Genomic DNA, 25,804 nt, shown 5'->3' on the forward strand with positions numbered 1-25,804 from the left:
CAATAACTCTTTAACAATCTATTTCAATATAAATTCACTATTTATTTCACAAATTATTTCAATGTTTAATCATTCCAATATGGCTTGGTTTCAATTTTTAGTTAACTATTTATTCAAATAATTCAATTCAATATTCATTTCGTAATACGCATGCATTGTTTCCTTAATTTAAAAAAAGTGACAAATGACAGCATTTAACAGTGAACCACTGCATATTAGCGTTTTTCTTTTTCGTATTTGCTGGAAAACTCACCTATTCGCCGTTGCGCTCCGGCGTCATCTGGTGGCATGTCGGTGTCAAGGAAGTACTGTATGTTGAAATTAGTTGAGTTTCAATAAAATAATCTTAAAAGATAGATGTGAAATTCTTTATTTTAATACAATAATCCATGCTATTTTTTGTATTACATAGTCATTCATGTAATTACAATGAAGCAATTATTGGAAGCATTTTTAAAGTATACGTAAAAGGTTATTTTAATCAAATTGATACTCATTCTCAAACGTATTCACTTAATTGTAATACAATCAATATAAAATGTTCAAAGTAATGTACCCTAAAATTCTTAACTAAAAATAAATTCAGGCAAATGTTCTATTGTATAATTAATTTATTTACAATATATTCACCAATTGCTTAGTATGCAGGGCAAACGTGAACATTTTTATTTCATTTAGTATTTTAAATTTTATAGCTTTTGATAAAATGTTCTTTTTTAAACACACATAGTACATTCACCCATTTAAAATGGAGGACAAAATGACATTTTACTCTAAAACAGTAGCCATTGGTAACCTTTTACCATTCAGGGGCCAGATTTTAAAAAAAAAATCTATTTATTATAAGCATTTGTGGGTTAAACGTTCTGGGGCTTAAAAGTTTCTTTGCCGCGTGTGGCCCACAGGCTCCCTGATTTGAAATCATGCTTTGTACCTCGAACTCCCCAAAACGAAACCCTCATCATCACATGAATTGCCCCAGAGGAATAAATCTAGGCTATGATTGTGTTTTGAAATATGTCTGAAAAGGCGCGTAGTGAATCCGATGACGTGAAATGTTGCCAAACGGAACACGTCTCACTCGTACTGTAAACCTACGAAGAGCTTCGAGCGCTTCCACAGCTCCCAAAGTTAACGGATAAAACTCTGGCCTTTCCACACAAATGTAGACGGCGCACACACACACACAAAAAACGTACAACACAAATTACACGAGAGCCCCGCAGAAATTTCATGTATATAACTTAAGATCATAAAAGCTCTCGGGTGACCTGTCTGGTTAAAAAATGTTTTTTTTTTAAAACTAGAGAGGGGAGAACAAAAAAAAACAAAACTTAAAAGAAAGGGGGGGGGGGGAAGAGTACATACCCTGTTGAGTTTCAAAACAAAATATATTTTTATATTAAAATATCTGAATTAAAATATATTACTTTGATTTATTAGCAAGACGATTCAAAATGAGATCCGATTTTTTTTTTTTTTTTTTTTTTTTTTTTTTAAGGTGACTGGCGTTTTTCCTATTCCCTCCAGAAAGTTTTACTTGTGGAGAGAGAAAAAAAAATAATAAGAAGAAAAAAGTTGATCTTGTCAAATATATCGATATAACTAAAGTGAAGTGTTATATCACTCTTTTTCATATTGCACCTCTACTAAATCGCGCTGTACCGACTCAACCGCGACAACCGCTTAATACGGTATGCTAAAGCGTTTTGATTTTTGACTCTTAGCGCAGCTGATTTATGATTAACCGCATATTTATTTTGTGTTTCAAATAAAACGTGTACATCTAGGCATTGGTCTTAAATATTTACAAACAAATATATATGGTGATTCACGTGAGAAACTTTAACGTTGAAATTAAATCTACAAACATAAGAACAAGCAGTCGGAACGTCTTTATGTACAAATGACTCCTCAATGAATTTAAGTGCCAAACGCTCATGCTACCTTTTCAATTGGGCGTTTTTCTCCTGACTGTGCAATCGTCATCGATTTGTATAAAACATAATGTCGATAAAAATCCTTGTAAAATCTCTCTTTAAAACTATACACGATTCTTGGCGAGTCTTGGGTGTGGATATTATAAAATAGTTGCACTTTCCCTGGCACATGTGCATGACAAATGCCAAACAGCAGGTATTTCCCACCACCGTGATTATCATCAACTTCACCCTTTTTTGCCTTTAAACTGACTTAGGCCTGATAGGAAAAAAAATAAAATAAAAGTTTAAAACTCTAGAACAGTCTTGAGGTTCTACAAAAATAACATTTGTTTTTTTCCCTCCCTTTTCCCATTTAAAAACTAGTTTTCATAAAGCTATATTTCAAAAATATATACCACGCTAATGCTAAGTGCAAACGTTGTCAGACGAGACTACCGATGCGATTAAGAACGGCCGTTTCAAAACGGCTTGCGACGGAGCAAAAAGACCATTCATCCATTTCCTAGAGCGCTTATCCGCAGTCGGGTTGCAGGTAAGATCGCAGGCCGCATACACCGCTCACAAAAACTTTGGGATGTTAAGCTGCAAGTAAAATTTCAGGATGAGCCCAAAATGTTACAGTTGAACATTCAAAAGTTTGGAGGTCAAATTAAGTTAACCTGTTCCGGTTTTAGGGAATTTTAAGTTCATCCTGAAATTTCCCTGGGTTTCCCCCGCCTCGTTACTAGTGATGGCGAATTCACCTATTACTGTGGGTTTTTTTTTTTAGGGGGAACCCACCCTCCATGACTTGCTGAAAAACACACCTGTTAGTTGTTCTGGTGCCCATTCTTAAACACCCGAGAGATGCCACCAGATGGCGCATAGGCTCTGTCCAATAGAAAACTAGTGCTACGGCGTCATCTTGGTACCAAAGAACTCGGTCGAAGTGAGAGGAGCAACCCGAGTACAGTCAAATAGAAAACTAGTGCTACGGCGTCATCTTGGTACCAAAGAACTCGGTCGAAGTGAGAGGAGCAACCCGAGTACAGTCAAATAGAAAAGTAGTGCTACGGCGTCATCTTGGTACCAAGGAACTCGGTCGAAGTGAGAGGAGCAGCCCGAGTACAGTCTAATAGAAAAGTAGTGCTTTGGCACTAGCCCGTGGCATCTATGAGCAGGGGTGCACATAAGTCACTGCGCATTTGCGTACCATGAATTTTGTATTTTTCTTTTTTGGTGGAGCGGTTGAGTGTTGCTCATGAACAAGTCGTTCAAACCAACTAATCTTTTGAGTGAACATACTGAACGGAAGAAGTTCACGAACCGATACGTTTCTTTCTCAGTTCAGTTGAGCTCAGCCGCGAACGTGTGCCGCACGAGAAACTCCGTCACAAACCACCCGTCGACGCCGATGGTTGAGCACGGACCCTTCGCGGGGTGTCGGTCTCGCTGCGGTCCGTCAAAATATGTGAAAGCGGTTTGTAGCGCAATAGAAATTGGCGAATGGTGCCGGAGAGAAGGGCGCCAAATCAACCTATCGCGCGGTCCCGTGCTAAGTCTTTAAGTTCATCCAGAGAGGTTAGTGGGTCGGGAATGGCGCTCCTTTGAGAACCAGACCGAAATGATGTGAAACCTTAGGGGGGCATCAATTACTCGCAGTTTTTGGCTCCCTCATTTTTTGTGAGTGATGTATTCAGTAGACAAACCAGCATTCACACTCACATTCACAGCTATTGACAATTTAGTCTTCCATGAACCGAACATATTTTTGGGAATGTGGGAAGAAGCCGGAACACCAGGAGAAAACCCACATAACCGTACGCAAACTGCACGCAAAAAGGTGCCAGGGCCGAGATTCCGACCCCGAACCTCATTAATGCGACGTGGAACCGCCCGCCCGCCGTGCAGCCCGCAAAAAGACCATCCAGTGTAAATGCCGCTGCGAAGGCGCAACCGCCCAGGAAGCGGCCCGATCCGAGTGTCATCGTACCACCAGACACGAGACGCACAGCTCCGAGGGTCCGATGCAGTCGTCGTGGCAGAAGGCCCCGCACCCTTTACACATGATCATGGCCTTCAGCCGGCAGTAGCATTTGGACTGCGCGTCCTCCACGCCGGCGGCCTCCATGAAGGACGGCTCCGGCGGCGGCGCGCTCCTGTCGCCGGGGTCCAAGGGGTTGGCGGCGGGAATGGTGGTGACGGTCACCGAGAAAGACATGACGCTCCCGTCGTCCGGCACGGTAGCGGAGCCACCCGCGGCGTTGCGGTTCAAAGTGCGCGGCACGGAAACGCTGATTGTCCCGCCGTAACGGGACGAAACCGATTCCTGATGGATGGACATCCTCGGGGTTGGAAAGGCAGACGGCTGCTGGTGACTGGGGTCCTTGAGTGGAAGATATGGCTCGGATTTCCCTTGATTGCTGACTTGCTTGCGCCCTGGCGTGTTCTCGTCTGTCGCAATATCCTCGAATCCCGGTTCGGTTTTGATGTCGGGACAAGGCGGAAGGCTCCCCGCTTGCTCACACTTGCTTACGGACGATCCCTGCTGCTCCATTTTAAACTCAAACGTCCCCTCTCGCATCGCCTCCTGGCCATCCGCCGTTTCTCTTTTCAGACCAGCCACATTCGAGATGACGGCCTGGTGGGACCGCTTGCCGTCGGACCCTCGGCCGTACGTGGACACGTTGAGGAGATAGTGTCCGGACATGGCGGGCCTCGGCGTCCTCTTGCGGCCCAAGAAGCCGACGGATATCCACGGTCGATCCTGATACTCCTCGGCATGCCCCGCTCGGTGGCCGTGGCGAGTAGGACCTCCTTGTTGGGGTTGTCTCTGCTGGAATTTTCTTTCCATCAGAGTCTGTAAGATCTGCTCCTGGGTGTCCTTGTCAAGAGGTTCTTTGTGATGTCTGGTGTAGTCAGATAAGGCCCAGCCCGTGGTGTTGCGCTGGTGGTGCTCAGGACCGCCGCCGGTGGCCGGACGAGCCGTCTTGTCCTTGCTGGAGCGTACGTTTGAAATCTTGCCGTCCACCCTGGTGAGAGGTTTTGGGAGGATCTGCTCCAAGGGAACTTCTTTTCCCTGCAAGAGCCTGGTGACCAGCGGGTTGTTTGCAGGGACACAAGAGCTGATCCGGGTTGATCCAGAAGGGGTTTCCTGACACTCGGGTCGCGAGTCTGAACGAGCGCTACAAGGCTGTGCGCCGACTGTTCGAACATCCTGAATGTTCGAGTGACTTGGACAGAGTGGCCCGAGGGTGTCCTGAGGGCGAGACGGAGTTGCGCTGATGGTGTTGACCGGAAACCTGGCAGACGGATGCGGGGACGTTAAACTCGGACTCGGGGAGGATTTCGTCGGCTCGGAAGTGCCTGCCCCGTTCCCGGACCCGGGGAGAGCCCCCCCGGAGGCCGCGGCGGCCGCCGCTGCGGCTCGTTGCGCTCGTGCGAGCTGAGCTTTGGCTTTGATGTCCGCCAAAGTGCGAGCGCCGGTACGAGCGGCCGGGCTGTTTAGGGAGGTGGGCAGAGGCGTCCTCGGCGACGCGGGGATGGGAAGTATTCTTGTCACTGGAATCTGCAACCGAACAAGAAAGGGAGCGTGGATTGACAGTCAACAGAACGTAAATAGTCTTAACTGGTTGACACAAATATATATTGCATACAATAAAACAACAAAATAAAAGATGTCTGTATTAAACGTGAGAAAGAAAATGCTACTCTTTAAATTCTGACAAAAACTCTGGCAAGAAGTAAACCAATGAATCTAAAACATTTTTCAAATTCAGGTCCCATTTGTACCACAGTTTTTGTATACTAGGTTTGTACCCAGATAATATGAAGATTGAAGATGAAGAAACAACATTTTGTGGATTTCAGCATATTATTGGCCAACATAATAATACCAATCTTGGTGATCATGGACCAATGTATTTATAAAAAAAATAAAAAATATCCCAAATATCCACAACTCGTCCACTAGAGAAAGTACTGACACAATACAGCACCGATAATTCCATTGTCACCCATCTAGGATCTTGACATGATGTGGAGGAATCTGGCTCTGTTTTTCCGGATGGTGAGTCGTGTGGGGTAGCCCATATTTTTCTTACATTGTTTGTCACACTTAAGAAGTACAGATCATTTCAATCCGGCACATTTTATTTATTTATTTATTTTTCCTTTTCTTTCGGCTCCACTAACAAAAGTTGTTGCCAAACCATACCAGGTTTTGGGACCCTTTCGTTGGGGTACCAAGTGCAGTAGCACTTGACCAAAAGGGCAATGCTCCACATATCGTAGCGTTAGAGGAAACTACAATGAGCTGGACTGGCCCGAACGGCTTCAGATTTTTTTCAAGTCCACAATGCAATGAAAGTCGAGTCAACATCTACGGTACTAGTCGCTGAAGATGTCATTGATATTTTTTCAGTAATGTACGATAATTGAAAAATCACAGGAGGGCATGCTTTTCAATAATCAATATTCACTAATCACCGCCACTGGACAGCTCAAACTCTGGATTTACGAAGAACATACGTAAGAGCACGAAGACATGGGCCGGGTGACGGCTCGTGATAAAGAAAAAAAATCCTCCTGCAAGGTGTGCTTGCCCCTGGGACGGTGGGTGCAGTGGAATATTTCCCTGCGCTCCTGGTTGGTACAACCACTGGTTGGTACAACCACGATGGTGGAAACATGACCTTAAGCTGTAAACAATAACAAACCCAGCTGGTAAAAGACGTCCTTGAATCATCTTCCTACCTTGAGTGGCGGAACTCTCTGGTTGCTTGCAGAAGTAGGTGTGGCCGGCCTGGGTATGGAGGATGCTGGAGGAGAAACGGAGGAGATTGAGGACACCGAGGAAACTGAGGATATCCGCGGTCTTTTTTCCGGCGTGGCCTCATCCTCCGTCTCGCCGGGAGGCTTTCTTTTCTGCGGTTCTGCGGCACCTTCCGGCTCGGCCTTCGTCTCTTCGGAGGGCTTAACCCCAGACGGCGGCGGATCCTCTTTTACCTCCATCCCGGCGTGTGGCGGCGGGCTGCTCTTGACAGGAGACGGGAGGAAATCCGTTTTACCCTCTTTCTCGCTCGGCTCGGCCCGTGTCTCCGTGGCAACACCTTCATTCTGCTTCTCTGGTTCTGATCGCGACGTCGGAGCGGGCATCCTACGATCCTCGGCGTGCTGAGAGCGCCTGGTCTTCATCAGCTCTGGCACGGAGTGACATTCTTTTGGAGGAGGTCGCGTCTTCTCCTGCGAAGGTGCGGACTTTGCGTCTTTCACCGCGGCGCCACCATTGGTCCGGCTGCGGTCGTCGGTGCCCTTCGCTTCCTCCGACAATCTCGAGGCCGGTCTCGGCTGACGAGGCTTCGGCTCCCATTTTAGATCAGCTTTCGTCAGCTCTTTGGATTCCTCAAGACTGAGTCCAGAGCTACACGGGGAAAGAACACAGGTGCGGTGGGAAAATAAACCACTCCAGGTCAGAGGTGGGATGAAGTCACATATGTGCAACTTTCAAGCAAGTCCCAAGTTACTGTTACAACAATCAAGTCGAGTCCCCGCTAAGTTTCAAGCAAGTCGAGTCATGACGTGACTTGGGTTAAGCAAGTCATAAGTCAAGTCATCCACTCTTGCTCAGTCACAACATATATTTGCAGATTCACCACCGTGCACTCAGTATCTGTACTTGTGTTCGTTAGCTGTATGAACACATTCACAATCTTGAGTCTTTTAATGGTTCCAAAACCAGACTCTGTATTGTCTATTACTTTATTGTCCTCCCAGTGAAACACATAACTGGCATTAAGCTTGGTTAATGTTTGACTAGCTATTGGTGAGCTAAACTGTAAAGCTAACAGAACATAAGTGTCTTTGTTGGCTATATAGTGATTTATGACATTAGACAGTGGTTGTGTCTCTTATCTCTGAGTTGCAAACTTTGCTTGTTTCCCTTCTCCTTTTCCCACTGTTATCAAAGACACAATCCTTGAATCCAATGTAACAATCTTTGAAGCGCTTTCCATGATAATTGCTTCATGAAGTTGCCGCATCCTGATGGCTTGCCAGGTTTGCGCGCACAACACAAAAAATACGATTTTCAAATGTAAACAGGCGAGGCTCGTCAAGTCATGTCGTTCAAGTCGAAGCCAAGTCTTACGCCAAGTCGTAAAATGGCCGACTTAGTCTGACTCTAGTCAAATCAGGAGGCTGGAGTCATCCACCTCTGCTGCAGGCAGTAGAAACGAGATGCCTTCCAGCTGGTCTCCAGTCTTCAGTCAACCTACTTTTTACCATAGTAGCTCTCAAAGAAGGCCTCCTTCCAGTGCTCCACTTTCTTCTCCTTCTCAATTTCCTGGCGCATTCGCAGCTGCAACTCTGGAGTGAATTCACCTGTTGAGAAAAAATCCAGGGTGACCATGCTTTGAATACTAACTGGATGTTGTCATTATCAGTCAGGAGCAGTTGCGCTGACCCTCAGCCAGCCGTTCCTTCCACGACTGCGCCGCCGACGTGAAGAACTCGTTGTTCAAAGCGGAGCTCGTCACCTTGAGGAGGCCGTCCGTGCAGGGCTGGTCGAGAAGAGACGCGCGCGTCAGTAATCACAAACGGCCATGGAGTAATTACGACCCGAGGCACCTGCTGGTCCACTTGGGGCAGAAGTCGCAGCAGCCTCTGCTGGCAGTCTGGCGGCAGGACGGAGAAGGTGTGCTTGTTGATGACGGCCCGCAGATTGGTGTTGACCAAAATCGAGTCCGGCGTCTCCACGTCGATTTTGCACCTATTACGTTTCAGGTGCCCTGTAGAGCAAAAACAGAGGGACCTCTGTTTAAGACAGAGTTCCTTTAGTATGGCGGCGACGTAAAGTGAAATTGTACGGAAGTCTGAACACGCTGTAGTCTGAGTGCCTACGCTAAGCTAACACACTAGTTGAGTAACACTTACAGTAAATAATTCAATGGAAAACACTTGTCGGCCACAAGTGTGATCGCGATTGGCAGTGGTGGAAGTTAAAGGCTGATCATCTGCTAAGAGCTCACTGCTCAACATAAGGTACAGCAAGTACTCAACTAAAGATAAAAGAGTCCTTCGCAATATATAGATTATGAAAATGGGAGCACATCAGAGCCTTGTTATGAAACGAACGAAAATCCACAAAGTAGCGGCCGTACATTTATTATTTATATTTATTTGAAAGCTTTATGCATAATACCAATGAAAAATATGCACATGAGATGCAGGTATTATTTTCCACTTGGGGCTCAGGTTAGCGGCCAGCCGTTCGCCGGCTAACCCGTTACCAGGTCTGCGTGTTGAGTGCCTCTGGGCGAGTGTCAGTTTGTGTATTTTGTTACCGTTTGTTCAATAAAGCGATTTGAAGGGCACTGGCGGCTGTATCTATCCGCGACCACCTGTGGACGGATTACAATTCAGTCTAACTAGCGGTGGTAGACTATATTAAATCAGATAATGATGTTTACTTTTCTATAGGTGTGCCGTTGCGTAAGACAATTCTGCTTTGCAGGAGACACATTGCACGTTATCACTGGAAAATCCCACAATCGAGCTAAAAATCGACGATATAAAATTACGTATGTACGATTGAACCACAGTATTGCAAAGGACGACTGTACATGCATTCAAGAAATGAGAAGTATTTCCATGTCACTGAGTCAAAAACATAATAAAAAAGCATTAACTGGGATTTTTAAGGGTTGGCGAAGCGGCAACATGCACACCATTGTCCAGCTTATCAACTGTTAAATATGTATTTTTAAGGGTGATGTTCTAAGATGAAACTAATCAATAATAAACAGCAAAAAGTTTTTTGTTTTTTTTACTCCGGCGCATATTGAAGGTTCACTATAATTTACCTTACCACATGCTAACAATTTTGCGCTTTAAGAACTCCTTCAAAATATGACACATTTACGAACCAAAACACGAACAAGGTCCCGCTAAAGTTAGCAAGTGTTATTTTTCAGATGTTACCTGCACTGAGACGACCTGACCGCTGAGAAACCTTCCTGGGTCCAACGGGGAGGCAAAGATCTGTGGGTGACATTTGTTAACAATAAGATGCTGTTTTGTTAGCAGGCTATAAACATCTGCGCTTCTTCGCGTACACCCACCAGTCTTGGCGGTGATGTTGTCGGCCATGTCTTTGATGGTCTTCAGCAGCAGCCTGGAACTGGAAGTGGATGGCATCGCTGCCTGCCTGCGTTGATTCCGCTGTTGCTGCTGCTTCAAGGCCTGCAAACCAAAAGCAAATTAACAAATAATAATAACAATAATAATAATAATAACAAAAATAATGTGTGATAATGTGCCAACGTGTGTGATGAGCAATGAATCAGTTCCTCTTGCTACTCGCCTCGCTTGAACAATCGCGAAATGACAACGAGGGTTACGTAACGCACAATGTGTAAATCTCACGAGTTGGAGCCGAAATGTCCTCAGCGGCACAGATGGAGTGAATTACGATCTGCACTGTCGAGTAAAACTTCATAATGGAATGCAGACACACACACACACACACACACACACAAAGCAGCAGTGAGCGACAGAGAGGAAAATGCTGATCGGGTGGCTTATGAGGACTGTGGGCATTTTTGTTTTTCTTCACTGAAAAAAAACAACAACATGAACACGAGATGTTAAATACACTAGTGTCAGTGTTAAGATAATAATATAAGCTCCGTTCACACTGCCTGTAAATAAAAACCAAAAAAACCCACACCTATTCACACCTAGGGCCAAGGATGTTTCCCAAAAGCACTGTTGGGTGGCAAACAGCTCACGATGATGCAGAGAACGGTCTGGATTGCTAGTGGCAGTGTTGGAAGTTATCAGCTGGTAACAGCATACAGCAACTGCGCAACGTCAGCTACGGTAAGTACCGTATTTTACGGACCGTAAGCCGCTACTTTTTTCCCGCGCTTTGAACCCTGCGGCCTATGTAACGATGCGGCTAAAATATTGATTTTTGTTTGCGCTAACAGCTATCAGGGGGCGCAATAAGTGCATAAACGAGACAGGCCCAACTGGTTTAAATGTACAACAAAAACTTGTTCAAACGTAATGCTTAAGACATGACCTTTTCCCATAATGCACTAGGGTTTGGGCATGTGGAGATGCCTCCAGCGTGTAGAAGAAGACGAGGCTAGTTTTTGGCGCACTCGAAGCAAAACGCAGCATGACACGCGCGAACGCAAAATATTTAATTTTCACACCCTCGTCATATGATGCAGCTTTTAAGTTGAAAGCCATCGAGCTGCTGCATGTAAGCTTGGCGTTAACAAATCGATGACGGGGCGTTAGAGACGGCAGCGTGAAGAACTGATGCCATGCTAAAAGACAACAAAGGCTTTCAGAGGTCATACGAGCAGATGGCCCGAACTTGAAAATGTTCTCGAGGACTGGGTGAGCACACAGAGAGCAGACGGCCGAGGTGTGTCCACCGTGCAGATCCGACTGAAAGCTCCAAAAAAAATTCAAAAAAATAAATAATCGCCAGCGAAATGTGTATTGAAGGTTTTCAAGGTGGACCGTCATGCTGTTTTCGATTCATGAGACGAAAAGGTTTTTCCATCAGGGCGCGGACGACCGTTTGTCAGCAACTCCCTCCCGACTACGAGGAAACAGATGCAAACTTCCACAAATTCATTGCAACAAAAATAGCAAAAAGTGGAGTTTGCATGTTCACCTTAGTCCCTGCGTGGGTTTTCTCAGGGCACAGCGGTTTCCTCCCACATCCCAAAAACATGCGTGGTAGGTTGATTGAAGACTCTAAATTGTTCTGAGGTGTGAATGTGAGTGCGAATGGTTGTTTGTTTCTATGTGCCCTGCGATTGGCTGGCGACCGGTTCAGGGTGTACCCCGCCTCCCGCCCGAAGATAGCTGGGATAGGCTCCAGCACGCCCGCGACCCTAGTGAGGAGAAGCGGTAAAGGAAACGGATGGATGGATGGATGGAAGTAATTTAATTACAGTAAGTTAGCACCCATTATTTATGTCATGTTGCAATGTCGATTTGACCTAAACTTCTGTCAGTGGCCAATCCTTGAATGCCCCCTAGAGGTCACTGATGTTTAACTTTTGTCTAAAATGCTAGAGAATACTTGAAGATGCTCAGTATTCAGTACACAAGTATACATAATAAATGAACAAGTCATGTAAATAGACACATTGGTCCATCTTGAGATCGGATCGGTGATCGGTTATCGTTTTTTCAAACGTGCTGATCGGCCCCAAAAATCCTGATCGTGTAAAGCCAAGTAATTGGTATTTTTGTGTGTTGCGGATCAGCAACATAAATGCCAGTGTCCTTGCACTTCATGTGCATTTTTTAAAGCCATTTCTTTTTAACGGTCTCAAATAATATCAGTAGTGTTTGGGAATCATAGTTTGGGGTATATTTAAAACTATTACCATAAGAAATTGGGATGGTCATATGATTTTCAGGGCTTGGTCCCCTCATCCCTGGGGTTCCATGTTCATTTTTGTCTGAAACTTTTGATATTACCTGATAAGATCATGGAAAATGGCCACAAATGTTTGAAGTTGTGATGTTAGTATGTTAGCGTTGTTTTTCTGCCTCGTAGAAAACAAACAAACAATTAAACAGCAATAATAATATATATATATATATATATAGTCAGACAAAGAGCTGACTCCAAATGAATGCAGTCTTCAAATGTCAGCAGGCGTCTGCCCTTGTCAGTTTAACACCACAGACTGCACTAAACACTTGGAATGTGAATACCCTCTTTGGAAAAGTAAACACACTTGTCACACACTCGTCTGCCGCCTACCTGTTTGAGAGCTTTCTTGCTGTGCTTCTGCGAGGGCGAGATGAGCTTGGCGGCGGCGGCGGCGGCGGCTGCAACGGACGGAGACGAGCAGCGGGGCTGCGGCGACGTCGGCTGCTGCTGCGACGGTAACTTGGAGGGAACTGTTGGGACACAAAACACAGATGTTACAAAATACACTTCCTCAGGGCGGCACGCCCACTGGAAAATGCACCGCTCTTTTGTTCTGAAGAAACTGAAACCACGGCGGGAGCACAAAAGACGCGCCAATGGGATTACCCCACGGACAATACCAATAGGTAAAAACGCACAGTGGGACCATTGTTGGGAACAATCTCAGCAGACCATATTTTAGTAAAATCATCTTTCTGTTGTAGAACACAGTAATGTTGCCATTTCTTCACATTTCATGCAATCATCCAAGAAAACGTGCGTCTTAGTCGTTAGCTAATATCGTATTTGTTAGGAAAATATTGACTTTGTTCCTAAAAAAAAAAAAATCAAAGACAATGCAGCGAGGAATTACCTCAAAGCGACCGATGGCTCATTCGGGGGTGTCAAAGTCATTTTAGTTTGCAGGGCCGCTTTCCAAAATCCAAAATATCCAACTTTTTCTTGGGCCGCATTCTGAAATCCGAAATATTCAACTTTTTCTTAACGATCAAAGGTATGATCGGAATAGCAACAACGCAGCGGCGACGTCCCAACATTGCTTCAAAGCGCCCGCTCTGATTGCTTACGTGGTGTCATCTCGCCATTTCTCAACATTTCAATCGTCAGCTAAAATTTTGCATTTTTTCAGAAAATGAAGATAATTTTCGGAAAAATGTATGGTAATGTCATGACCGGAATAGCAACGAAGCGCCGAGCATATACTGGCATTGCTTTAAAGCACCGACAAAACATGTCATGTTGCCATTTCTCAAAAAACGTTTCTGATTCATGAATTAATATTTGTTTGGAAAATGTCACCTTTTTCTGAAAACTCAAAAGCAATGTCATGATCGGAATAGCAACAATTCGGCGGCATTGACTGAAAACACCCGATCCGATTTCTTACGTGTCGTTGTGTAGATATTTATTCAAATTTCAATCATGTGTCTCATTTGCGAGCTTGGATCTCAAATTTGTTCCGAAAGACCGGACTTTTCCTGAAAGCTCAAAGGCGACGTCATGATCGGAATAGCGAAGATGCGGCAGCGATGTTCCGGCATTGCCTCAAAGCATCGACAAAACATGATGGCATTGCGGCAATTTTCAAAATTCCAATCACGCATCTCATTCGTCGGCTATTATCTCGTACTTGTTCTGAGAATTTAAAATTTTCTCTGCACGACTTTCAAAGGTCGTGATCGGAATAGCAACAACGCACATGACTCCTTTTTCCGGTAAACGAGTGAGCAAAACCGCAGCACCTTCCAACTTTTGATACCGTTGTTGTCTTGGATCTCATGAGATCGTGCCAATGTCAATTAACCCGTTCCTGTGACTGCGTGTCATTACCCGGTCTCATCCAGCGTCTCCTCCTGCCTTCCCGAGGACCGCTGTTGTTTTCCGAGCTCCGCGAGTCAGACAGGTCGTCGCTGCTGTCCTCGGACTCCTCCTCCGACAACTCGGTGGCCACCTCCGAGATGTCCTTCTTCAAAAACACACCAGGGGGTTGCGGCCCGCCGTGTTTTTTGTTTTTTTTTTGTCTTCGTGTAGGCCAGGTGTTCAAACTGACCTTTAACGTGTAGACGCCCATCCTCCCCGGAACTTTGTAGAAGATGCCCTCCTCACCGCGGGAGTTTGTGTGCAACATTGCGTTCAGACATGCCAACGGCGACGTTCCGCTGCGTCGGCCGTGGAGAGGGAGAAATCGTTAGCCTAATAGCGTAATTGCCGCAGCCTTTTTTAGCTTATTGTCACCGTGTGTATACAAAGCACTAGGGCCCGACCAAGGTGGATTTTTTTTAGGATGATGTCGATTCCGTTATTTGGTGAGAATAAAATTCAGATAACCGATCAATCTGTCGATTAATTTAAAAAATATAAAATGAACAAAAAAACCTGTTTTGGTCCTTTAACACTTACAACAATACAGATAAATTACAACAGAAGATTTGACTGTTTCACAATACTTTGTCCTTTAGTCTTTGTTTTTGACTTTACAACCAAGAGGAAAAAAAGCAATAATCGGCCCATTTTTTGCCAATCTGGAAGGCGCTACTATTGGCCGAATAAATCGGAAAAAAATCTAAATACCAACATGCTTGTTAAAAATTCCGTTGTTTTTTTTAATGTCAGTGTAGATTGTCAGTCATCCAGGTCCTGGTAACACACAAAGGTTCAATCAGGGGATCTGGAATCTTGTTTGTGGAATTTGTTGCGTTTTGTTTTGCTCTCCGAAAAAGCTCAAAAATTACTTTGGCAATTATGCAGTGTTTTTCTTTTGTTTTAATTTCCTTGAATATTAAGTAGCTGCAATAACTTTACTAAAGTGTTTTAATACAACAGTTGGCTGCAGTCTTTATGCAATAAAATTAGAACACTAGGACATTTGAACGAGGTTAATGTTAGTAAAAGTCGTCCCAAACAGTGAGTTTGTTAGATATGTGGTGGTTGGGGGGAGGGGTCTAACTTGTTCTTACCTTCTGAGTGAAAACAGTGACAATGATACATTTAAAAAAATAAATAAATAAATAAATAAAAAAATTAAAAAAAAAGAGAGATGAAAACAATTAGAAGAATATTTGAGATGACAGGAAATGTAAGCAATACACTGAGGTGACAAAACAGTATATACCACAATGTGGTGAAAACATAATAATTGTTGTTTTTACCTGATTTCCTTAAGTCTTTCTCTTTGGATCACCTGCAAGATTTCTTTATGGCTCATGGGTGTGTTGGGGTATTTCTCCAGCACCTGAGACACGGAAAAAAAAAAAACACAACATGACTTTATCAGATATGCCTGCACAACTAGTACAAACGCTGATTAAATGAAATCCCAGCCTTCTACAGTCATAACCGATCGTGATTCACGAGGGTAATAAAAGCTTTCAGTTGGCGTAATTATCAGATATGTTGAGCCAGATCCATCTGTGTAACAATGCTGTAACCAGTGAACGAGTCCTATAAAAGCGCCATTTAAAATTTAAATAGTGAAATATGAAACATGGACTTGTCATGCAAACAGTAGCAGACAGTAATAAACCATTGATAACGCTGCAAACATGTTATGAAACATTTATGAACTGTAAGGTACTGTTATTTAAGTTATTTAAGTTAACTTGCTCCCCCATTCAACATATGTACTCACAAATGTATATACTCTTACTCTTTAGTTGCACGCAAAGGTTCAACTCACAAAAGTTCAAAAAGTGTATTATTCTGTTGTATGAATGGCAACAGGTGGGCAGGTGAATAGAGACTTCAGCCATTTAGTGAAAGAACATTTGTCACTAAACTTCGCTGAGCGAGATAGATGAACAACGTTTTGTGGTCAATAAATATGAATTTTCAGGGCAACTCAGTGGCTGGGAATCACTGTTGTAGTTGATATATATTATTGTTGAGCATCATGCTAAAAAGTGCAACAATTATTCGACAATTAGTCGATTATCAAATTAATAGACAACTCTTTTGATAATCGCTAAGAGACCTTGTTTAACTTAAACTGTCCAAATCCTCGGAATTTCAGTCTCTCAACGGGAAATAGTCTCAGATTTGTGCAGACCTCCCTGAAGGCAGACTGATTGTCTTTACGACAACAATGATCAACATTTTGCCTATTTTATGACATGTTACGGACAAAACCAGTAACTGAATCTTAATCAATTTATGATCGTGTATTTTCTGCACTGTCACTTTGAAATAACGTTCTGATTTTTTCGAAAAGGGGTGGAACTTAAAACATGTTTTTGTTGGTCTTTGCAACCTACCTTTTATCTTAGCACATCTACCGTACTTGAGGTAATACTAAGCAAATCAGACACAAACTATATAAGCTTTTAGTCTTTAGATTGGCTAATGTAAACTGCTGTGTTTTGACTTCATTAGCAAGCCAGGCTAACTGTCATCAGTAATTTTCCAGTGCGACGACAACGTTCCAAAAATGACAATAGCAGCAGTACATTACACATGACAGAATACGGTCTTTTTAATGTTTTTTTTTTTTTTTTTTGGTGGCGTGTTCACCGTGTTTTAGTGGCAAAAAGTCTGAACTTCGGGGTATCATGCTAGGCTAGCTGGGTTAGCCCCCGCGCCCCTCCAATTTCTCGACACACGAACAACTTTATTGATCGAGTCTATGGTGACAGCCAGCTAACGTTACACACTCGGGGCCTGCTGTGTGTATGTGTGCATGGACGTTGCAACACAAGTGGGCGCGTTGTAGGGCCACAAATGATATTTTTTGTACCGTCTTCGCGGCTTCCGCCCACGTCCTTCCTTTCTTTTTCTGTCGCTCCCTCATGGTCGTCGTTGTTGTTGTGCAACGCTCGTCTTCAGTGGAAATGATGATGTCGTCGCCTCGGCCGCCGCCACCGACGCTACGTCCGCCATGTTGGATCTTACTGTAAACGAAAGGCGGGGCAGGGATCACGTGACCGCCTCCGAGGAGCTGACGTCACCCTACTGTACGTGTCTTGTGATTCAGCAACTTTTCCCGCCTCAACTTTTTGTATTTATTTGAGTTATGTATTAGGCTAAGCTAGATTCATGTGTACAATAGTATAATACTTCATACATGTATATTTAATAGAAAATATAATTAATAAAAAACACCATTGTAAAAATAATTAACAATTCATTTCTAAAACACTTTTCAAAGATTTATGCAACTGTATATGTAATGTAATACATAATTATCATATTTGTATTTTAACTCAAGCGTTTGTGATTTCCATGACTTCTAGTTATTTTTATTATTTGAATGCATAAACTTCATTGGAATTCCTGTAGCTTTTTTTACATTTGTAATTTGTTTTATTATTTCAATATTGGTATACATGCATATCTATACATATATGAAATATTATATTTCTTAACTTCCTTGACATCCAAAAGTTATTTTTTTGTGGCATTTTTGCGATGTCTAATTATTTTTAAATAAATATTTTTTTATATTTAGTATTAACTTTACCATGCTGGTGCATTTGCTAAATAAGTTATTTGCATTTTTATATAGACTGTATACTGTATTTATACATACAGTAATATAGGTATATAGCATGCTATATATAACATGTCGTGTCACATGCTATTTATATAATTCATAAAATTTAGATTTGTATTTTATTTCTATCGTCAAGGATATTTCATTTTTTAAAATTGTTTTCCGCTATATATATATATATATATAAAATGTCTATTGGATGTATTATTTTTTGCATAAGAAATTTCTAGGGATTTTTATTGATTGTGATTATTCTTTATACATGTTTTTTGAAATCAATTTTACAAAATGTATTTATATTTTTGTGTTTGGAAGGCACATTTAAAAAAAAAAAAAAAAAACTTTCCACTCCACATTTTTTATTTTGACATTGCTATACAGTACAATCAATTCACTTGTCACAATGTTGCCACTGTAAAAAAAAAAAAATAAGTCCGCTAAATAGCCAGTGCAGCTCCTTTCTTCATACAAAGCAGATTTAACCTCACAGTTACAGCAGCAAGCGACTCACGTCACCAATACTCCAAAATAAATGCAATTTGAATGCTAAAACACGGAAGCTTCGGCTGTGCTTTTTGCTAACATCCGCTTACATCAAGAGAACTTTGTTATAACGCAGCAGTTTCGGCAAGTCGGCCCTCACGCTTACTGGTGCTGTTGTTGTCACATGGTAAGCAAGTATGGCGACACGGGATCAGGGGCTGGTCCGAAGCGAGGCCGCGGGCGTGAGATACGCGGCCGAGCAGGGCCTGGGTCTGTGGCACGGACTCTGCGATAGTGGCGTCAGGGCGGCGGAAGACACGGATGCCGAAACACACGCCGCTCGTGGAGCTTGATACCTGGAACACGGCCCCCCAAAAAATATATTTTCGGCAATTTTCCGGGAAAAGTTTGGGCCTCAGGGGCCACATTTGATTTCTAAAAGAGGGCAAGGTCATTCACAGATGACATTAAAAAATAAATAAATGCATAACAATCAAAAGGTTAAACGTCTCTGCGTGTGATGTGAACATAAAAGTTTTCCATTCATAATTATTTTCTTTGTAATTAACTATTTAAACTAAAAATGGGAGTTCTTTATTTTATATTCTTTTCTTTGTAATTAACTAACCATTTATTTTCTATTTTACGGTATTCATTATCAGTAGTTTCTATTTAAATTGTTGTCATATTTACAACATATCAATTCATTGTCAAATGAGGTAAATAAATATGTCGAAATATGCATCTACAAGCATGAACAAACAAATTATTTTTAATGAACTAAATTTATGAATACGGTCCTAGTAGGACAAGAAAGCAATTATTTTTGAGAAAATGAGCATTTTCTTGTAAATCACAGCTTAATTTTTTTGGACATTGCGATTTCCACATATTACATATTATTTTTCTATAATATTCTTTTAATTGGCTTGGCATTTCTGAGCCATTTCTGTGACATTATTTTGCAATTTATTCATTTATGCATTCGTTCGTGTAGTTATTTGTGTGTGTGTGCAGTATTTACTATTGTTATATAATTACAATTATGAGAATTCCACAGGTGGTCTCACCAGGATCTTGATTTCCTGAGCCGCTGGGACGAGCGGGTACCGTCCCGCCCGGCGCCGTCCGGCATCACGTCGGGGGAGAAGGCCCTCTCCAGACGAGCCCCGTGAAGGTTGAGGCTGAACATGGCGGGCGGCGACACGTCCAGCTGCAGTAGCATGATGTTCTCCGCCTGGTCGTCGGACAACACGTCACGTGACGCGTCACATGCCCTCGACTATTTTGACACTCGTTCCCAATCACTGTGTCATCCATTTTCACTGATTGCATTCAAATTGAAATGTTTGATTTTTATGACGTTATTTGGACCCTCTGCATTACATCACAATTGCCAGAAGAGCTGATTTCTTTTTTCCCGACGAGACATTTTTAAGAAATCTTCAAATAAAAACAACGTCACCGGTCATTACTGTATGTTTTTTTTAAGTACAATAATATAGAGTGCTATTTTTCCTCATTATAATACACATTCCAAAACGTTTGATTGTTTTTATTGGGAAGACTCCCATGACACCACTGTATTACATAATATATTGTATTTTATATTTTATCTCTGCAAGTGCTGACCTGATATCTTGACGGGGCCCCGGTTGCCGTGGCGACAGCAGATTGCGCATACTGGCTGATTGGACGTTTGTATCCCACGGCGGAGAGAGGTCTTCTCTTCACCCGTGTGGGCGTGCTGGCAGCCAAATGGGGGCAATTAAACGCACTAGTAAATAAGTAGGAAGAAAAATCATATTGTGTATTAAGTCGTCCAACACTTGAGAAATCATACACGGCATTTTTTCCCCCCACAACATGGCAATAGCAACCACATGAAACGTTATCAAGCTTTTTTTCGGTGAACCATTTCATCCTTATATTGAAGTCCTATCTGCATCCGGCACCTGCACATCCGGCACGGCTGCATTCAGGATGGGACATTCACATTTTTTAGCAACACTAATCACCGATTAAACCGTAAACTGTTTCATCTTTCGTATAAAGTCATAGTCGCATCTGCACCCAGTACGGCTGCATCCGGCACCAAAACATCCAGCGCCACCACTTCCGCATTTCTTTTCTGACACGATAATACGAAAAAAAAAATTCTGTTTCTGGATGTTATCACAGTACACCATATTGGTAACCTGTAAACGGTCCAATCCGTATTATAAAGTCATAGTAGCATCCGCATCCGGCACCGCACTTCTACATCCACATTTTATTTTCATGACACAATAATATTAACTGACTGAAATGCACCATGCATATTGTTTTCACGACACAGTTTATTGATAAATCATAAACAATTTCGACAGCTGCATCTAGCATCAACATTTTATTTTATTTTTTTTGACACGATAATACTAACCAGTTGAAACATTATAAAAGACATTATAATTTTATGAGGGAAAACCAAACCACTTTATCGCTAGTCATAATTGCATCCGGCACCTCCAACAACGCCGCATTTGCATTTTTTTCATGATAGTAATACCAACTGTCTGATACGTTCGCACATTTTTGGGGGTAAAACATAACGACTTTCATCGCCTCTATGGACTCACATCCACGTCACATATTAACAAACTGTAAACCGTTTCATCCTGAATATAAAGTCATAGTCGCATCTGCATCCGGCACTTATGCATCCAGCACTGCTGCATCCACAGTTTTTTTTCTCAACACAATAACACTAACCGTCCAAAAAATGTCCTAGGTTTCTTGGTAAATCATTTTATCCCTACTATGTAGTCATAATCGTATCTCCATCCAGCACCACCGCATCCGGCACATCCGCATTGTTTGTCATGACACGGTAATACTAAATGTCTGAAATGTTATCACTGCTTACTAGACAACTGTGAACCATTTCATCCTTCCTATCAAGTCGTTTTCGCATCCGGCACGGGCACATCTCGCCCTCGTACCTTTCGGACGGAATGGCCGACAGCAGCCTCCACTGATCTTCCTCGGCGTCAAAGTGAAGTCTGTTTATGATCTTTTTCTTTTCGGCGGGAGGGACGAAATTCTCCATCAAGAGGGATCTGGAAAATATGCAGACACATAATTACACATGCACGCCAATATATTAGGTACACGACAGTCGTTCAGAGGTGGATAATAATAATATTCAAGTGACGTCGAGACGGTGTTGCTCTCACTTGTACTTGAGCTCTCGCGTGAGTTGGTTCTGCGTCTGTTCCAGCTCCTGTCTGGTTGCGACGTGCTCGTCGATCACGTCGTGCATCTCAGCCCATACCAGCTGCAGTTTAGTGTACAACTAGACGTGCCGCAATAGATCAGTGTCATAGAGTTTCATTGACAGTCGTGATAAAATTGAGAAATGGAATCTGCGGAAAACCGAAGGAAAAAGGTCGTGTATTTTAGAGATTGTAGATTTGCAGATTGGAAATAAACACCTTTTGCAAGGAAAAGGAAAACTGATAGTTGTCAAAAAATGAAGAATATTTCAAGAAAACAAAATGTTGCAATCGTACAAGAAAATGTTGCAATCTTGAATCTTTCTTAGAAAAATGAAAGAAATTAGGAAAACAGTGGAACATTTTCACCCATAAATTATAGCCGGCTATTTTTGAAAAAACAAAACCAAAAATTGTTGATTTAAAAAAAAAAGCAATTAAACATTTTGATTTTTGAAGAAAAAAGTTGCACCTACTTTTAAAAAACGTTTGAAGAAACAATGCAATGACACGAGAGAGAAAGAAGAAAAAAAGGAATATATTTTTCTAAAACAAGTCATATTTTGGGGTAAAATTTTGTATATTCTCACAGATAATTATAGATTTTCAAGAAAGAAGTTCTATATTTCTGAGACAAAACAATATGTATATTTTCAAGAAAGAATTTGTATATTTTGGAGAAAATGTTTTATACCTGTATATATATATACATATATATATATATATATATATATATATATATATATTTTTTTTTTTTTTTAAGATGCACTCATACAGGATTAAAGTTGAAATTTAAATAGCAGTTTCTTGAATTCAACACATATATTTCCTGCACATAATACATCTGAACTCTGAATGAATATACACATTTTTCCTGAAAGATATCCAACTTTGTTTTTGAAAAGATACAACTTTTCCTGTCAAAATTCTAAACGTTTCTAGCTTTTCCCTGTATTGCAAAAGGTTCCATTTCCATTCTTTTTTTGCGTCGTCGGGACTTCAAATGCGATGTGTACCTAATGACGTGTCCCGCTATCCCCTGCGAGCGGGCTCACCTTCCTCAGCTTCTTGGTCTTCATCTCTACTTCCTGCTGCAGCGAGGAGAAGGTTTCCCTCATCTCCAGGGTCTCCTCGTCCTGCAGCGTTATCTGCCGCTGCATCTCCCTCTCCCGGCGAATCTTCGACCAAACGCCGCACGGTCAGTCGGCTGAGTCGTCGGACGACGAAACTTTTCTTACCTGCTCGGCGATCTCGCGCCTCTTCTGCTCCAGCAACTTCTGCTGCTCATTGGTGTGATCCGTGATGGTCTTGCCGCCCTCCAACAATTTGCTCTCCATGGCCTGGAATGCAAACACATACATCAAGGTAGGAGAAATTTGTTTTTATTTTTTTTAAAGTCATATATTTGGGAGGGGGGGGGGGGGGGTGTCAATGAAATCAATGAATAAAATATAACAAATTGATTAATATAAAAAAATGACTTAATTAAAGGAATATTTAAAATATTTTTTTGATTGGGGGGGGTTTCTAGTGTACTGTAATTTCCAATTGCTGCCACAAGATGGCGGCACACAACAAACTTGTCAACTCACTTCAGCATTTGCGAATGCCAAACCGCGAATATGCGGGCGTTTGCTGAAAATCTTAGCTAGCCGCTGTTTTTGTGCTCAGGCCAAAGCAATTAGTGGCGGCATCTTGTGTTTGGTTGGTGGTCCTTGAATGCACCACACGCACAGGTGGTCTACCTTGTACTTCTCAATGATCTTCTCCACGGCCTCCCGATCCCACTGGCTGTGGTCGGTTTTCCCGTTGGAGTGGCGCCTCCTGATTTGGGGCCCGCCGCTGGCTTCTCCCTCTTCCTCCTCCTCCTTCTCCTCCTCCTCCTCCTCCTCCTCCTCCTCCTCGCCCTCCTTCCAAAGTTGCGCGAGGTCCCTGCTGAGTCTCTTGCTGTCCCTTCGCCTCTGCCGCCGCTCGCTGGCCAAGGCGCCTCGCTCCTCCAGGAGGGCCTTGAGTCTGGCGATCTCCCTCTGGAACTCCCTGAGGAGGGCGGCCTCGGGGTCCTCGTTGACGCGGGGCTTGTTCTTGATGTTCTTGGCCCGGCCGGCGTACCTCAGGGTGGCCAGGGACTCGTGGCGGTCTCGCTCCGAGGGCCCCACCGTGGCGATCATGACCGTCTTGGCGTTGCCGCCCAGCGAGTCTCGCAGGAGGCGGGTGAGTTTGGAGTCCCTGTAGGGCACGTGGCCGCCCTTGCCGTCCGCCAACGCCGAGATGACGTTCCCCAAGGCGGAAAGCGACAGGTTGATCTTGGCCGCTTCCCGCAGCCGCTCGCCCCGGGCGCCCGTGCGGCTCTGCCGCTCGCTCCCGGCCAGGTCCACCATGTTGAGGCGCCCCACCCGGACCTGGTCCTCGGACTCGGACCCGCATTCCACCGTGACGGCGAAGATGGCGTGCGAGCGGGAGCTGTGGCGGTTGGCGTCGGTGGAGCCCACCGAGCGGGATCGGTCGCCCAGGGTGAGCAGGTGGTGCATCTCGGCCGGGTCCTTGGTGACCACCCAGGACAGGTCCTTCACGTAGACGCCCTCCTCGGGGCTCTCCTTCAGCTCCAGCTTTCTGCCGTTCTCCACTGAAACAAAAAGTGGAATGAAAAAAAAATGACTCAAACGTGTCACGGCGAACCTTTCGGGATGTCCGATCCCACTTTTTTCCAGTACGAGTATTCACTCGAGGGCTCGCCGATACAGAATACCCATAACACCGATACTTTTGACGCATACAATGTCTAATAACACAATGACTTCTAATTATAAGCTATCGTTGGGGGCATCCATTTTTGATATAAACCGCTCAATAGTGATTAAGGATTTTCGGGAATGAGTGAACAACTCCGAACACAGCCACATAGTAGTCTGACTTCTTCTTTTTTTTGGTCTTATTTTCAATATCCTTACACAGCAGGTCCCGGATCTCCTCCTGGTAGATCTCCAAGTAAGAGGAGCGGACCAGGTACTTGTGGCCCCGGCTGCGGGAGATGTGGGCGAAGATGTGATGGAAGGCGTTGGGGATGACCCCCCGCCTCTCCGGGTCGCCCGGCACCCCCCTCATGGTCCACGTCTTGCCCGTGCCGGTCTGGCCGTAGGCGAAAACCGTCCCGTTGAAGCCCAGCAGAACCGAGTCTACCAGGGGCCCGACGGCGTCGTCGTACACCTCGCCCTGGGTGGACCCCCAGCCGAACACCGAGTGGAAGACGAACTCCTTCGCGAGCTCGCCGGCCGGAGCGCTCGGGTTCCGCACGCAGATGCGGCCCAGCTCGGGGTCCACTTCCAGGATGGAGCTCCCCTTCTCGGCCGTCGCCTCCTTGTTGTTGGGCGGCCGGCAGCGGACCACCACCCGGACCGACTCGCACGCCGTCTTCCCCTTGTTGCTCGTGGACATGGTTGACGACCTCGCCTTCTCCCTCTCTTTTCACGCTTCCATTCTTCCGGCCGCGTCACGGTGAACTCGAGGTGTGATAGCCGCGCCGCGGGCTCCGCATCGCGGCTGGAACGGTGTCAACACGCCGGCAGCACGGGAACACGCCCTGACGGGGATGACGACGGACAATGGCAGGCGAGGCAAACACACGTGACCCGCCCACGACCAATCGCGTCACGGCAGCGGTTGCCCACCCGCCGGCCACTTCTTGAGGGACATTTAGAACAGCATTTTAGATTTGCTGCATTACTTGTCCAGTTTTTTTCATATTTGCACGTGTATTACAAATATTCCAAACAAACAAAAATTTCAATAATAAATAAAAAAAGTTTGTTCATTTTGATTTAAAAAAACGCAAAACACGATAAACAATTTAACGTTTTTAATTTGACTAAATAATTGGTTAAGTTTCAATATGTAATAAAATGAGCGTGATTTTTATTAAAAGCAACTTTTTTTTACATAACACAAAAATGTGTAAAAGGAATATTTTTTACATCAGATCTCTCAAATTCCCACCTTTCTTTAAAACACAATTTACCTAAAAAAATATAGTGTTATGAAGTCGGATTACAACTTTAGTCGGAAATGTATAACTTCCTCTCAAAAACATTTTATGCTTGTAGGATTTTTGTTAATTTTTTTTGTCAAAAGTATTTTTGTGGAAAATGTCTCAAAAATATACCATCATGGGTGTTTGAAAAGATAGTCTCAAAAT

The 25,804-nt window shown here is 43.6% G+C and overlaps 2 protein-coding genes across 4 annotated transcripts; both read right to left on the minus strand.

The window, feature by feature from the left end:
* Nucleotides 1-415: 415 nt before the first annotated feature.
* Nucleotides 416-17,287, minus strand: asxl2 (ASXL transcriptional regulator 2). 2 transcript variants are annotated; one of them, XM_061696489.1, is made up of 12 exons: nt 17,123-17,287; nt 15,543-15,625; nt 14,444-14,552; nt 14,224-14,359; nt 12,724-12,863; nt 10,043-10,163; nt 9,903-9,962; nt 8,550-8,710; nt 8,386-8,482; nt 8,198-8,303; nt 6,678-7,344; nt 416-5,490 (listed from the first exon to the last, which is right to left on the minus strand). In XM_061696489.1, exons 1-12 carry the CDS (start codon nt 17,174-17,176, stop codon nt 3,907-3,909), a joined length of 3,318 nt encoding a protein of 1,105 aa, XP_061552473.1. In that variant the 5' UTR covers nt 17,177-17,287; the 3' UTR covers nt 416-3,906. The 2 variants fall into 2 exon arrangements, with proteins under 2 accessions (XP_061552473.1, XP_061552472.1); XM_061696488.1 differs by having other exon boundaries at nt 14,224-14,356; nt 17,123-17,271.
* Nucleotides 17,288-18,297: 1,010 nt separating this feature from the next.
* On the minus strand, nt 18,298-25,169 carry LOC133412596 (kinesin-like protein KIF3B). Of its 2 annotated transcripts, none has more exons than XM_061696037.1 (9): nt 24,564-25,169; nt 23,361-24,238; nt 22,854-22,955; nt 22,671-22,793; nt 21,577-21,695; nt 21,343-21,459; nt 19,994-20,108; nt 19,432-19,598; nt 18,298-18,717 (listed from the first exon to the last, which is right to left on the minus strand). In XM_061696037.1, the coding sequence occupies exons 1-9, from the start codon at nt 25,045-25,047 to the stop codon at nt 18,573-18,575; spliced, it is 2,250 nt and encodes a 749-aa protein (XP_061552021.1). In that variant the 5' UTR covers nt 25,048-25,169; the 3' UTR covers nt 18,298-18,572. The 2 variants fall into 2 exon arrangements, with proteins under 2 accessions (XP_061552021.1, XP_061552020.1); XM_061696036.1 differs by having other exon boundaries at nt 19,994-20,138.
* Nucleotides 25,170-25,804: the final 635 nt, after the last annotated feature.

This window comes from Phycodurus eques, chromosome 14 (genome assembly GCF_024500275.1).
Source record: "Phycodurus eques isolate BA_2022a chromosome 14, UOR_Pequ_1.1, whole genome shotgun sequence".
Taxonomy (NCBI): domain Eukaryota; kingdom Metazoa; phylum Chordata; class Actinopteri; order Syngnathiformes; family Syngnathidae; genus Phycodurus; species Phycodurus eques.

Excerpts from the sequence above, each read along its gene's own strand:
- asxl2 (XM_061696489.1), bottom strand. The coding sequence starts at position 17,176 with ATGAGGGAGCGACAGAAAAAGAAAGGAAGGACGTGGGCGGAAGCCGCG. Across the intron at positions 15,626-17,122 it reads GGGCGGAAGCCGCGAAGACG|GTGCTGGAGAAATACCCCAA; the intron begins GTACAAAAAATA and ends TCCGTGTCTCAG. Across the intron at positions 14,360-14,443 it reads TGGGCGTCTACACGTTAAAG|AAGGACATCTCGGAGGTGGC; the intron begins GTCAGTTTGAAC and ends GTGTTTTTGAAG.
- LOC133412596 (XM_061696036.1), bottom strand. The coding sequence starts at position 25,047 with ATGTCCACGAGCAACAAGGGGAAGACGGCGTGCGAGTCGGTCCGGGTG. Across the intron at positions 20,139-21,342 it reads TCGGCCATTCCGTCCGAAAG|TGCGTTTAATTGCCCCCATT; the intron begins GTACGAGGGCGA and ends CTTATTTACTAG. Across the intron at positions 19,599-19,993 it reads GGGCCCCGTCAAGATATCAG|GCGGAGAACATCATGCTACT; the intron begins GTCAGCACTTGC and ends TCCGACGACCAG.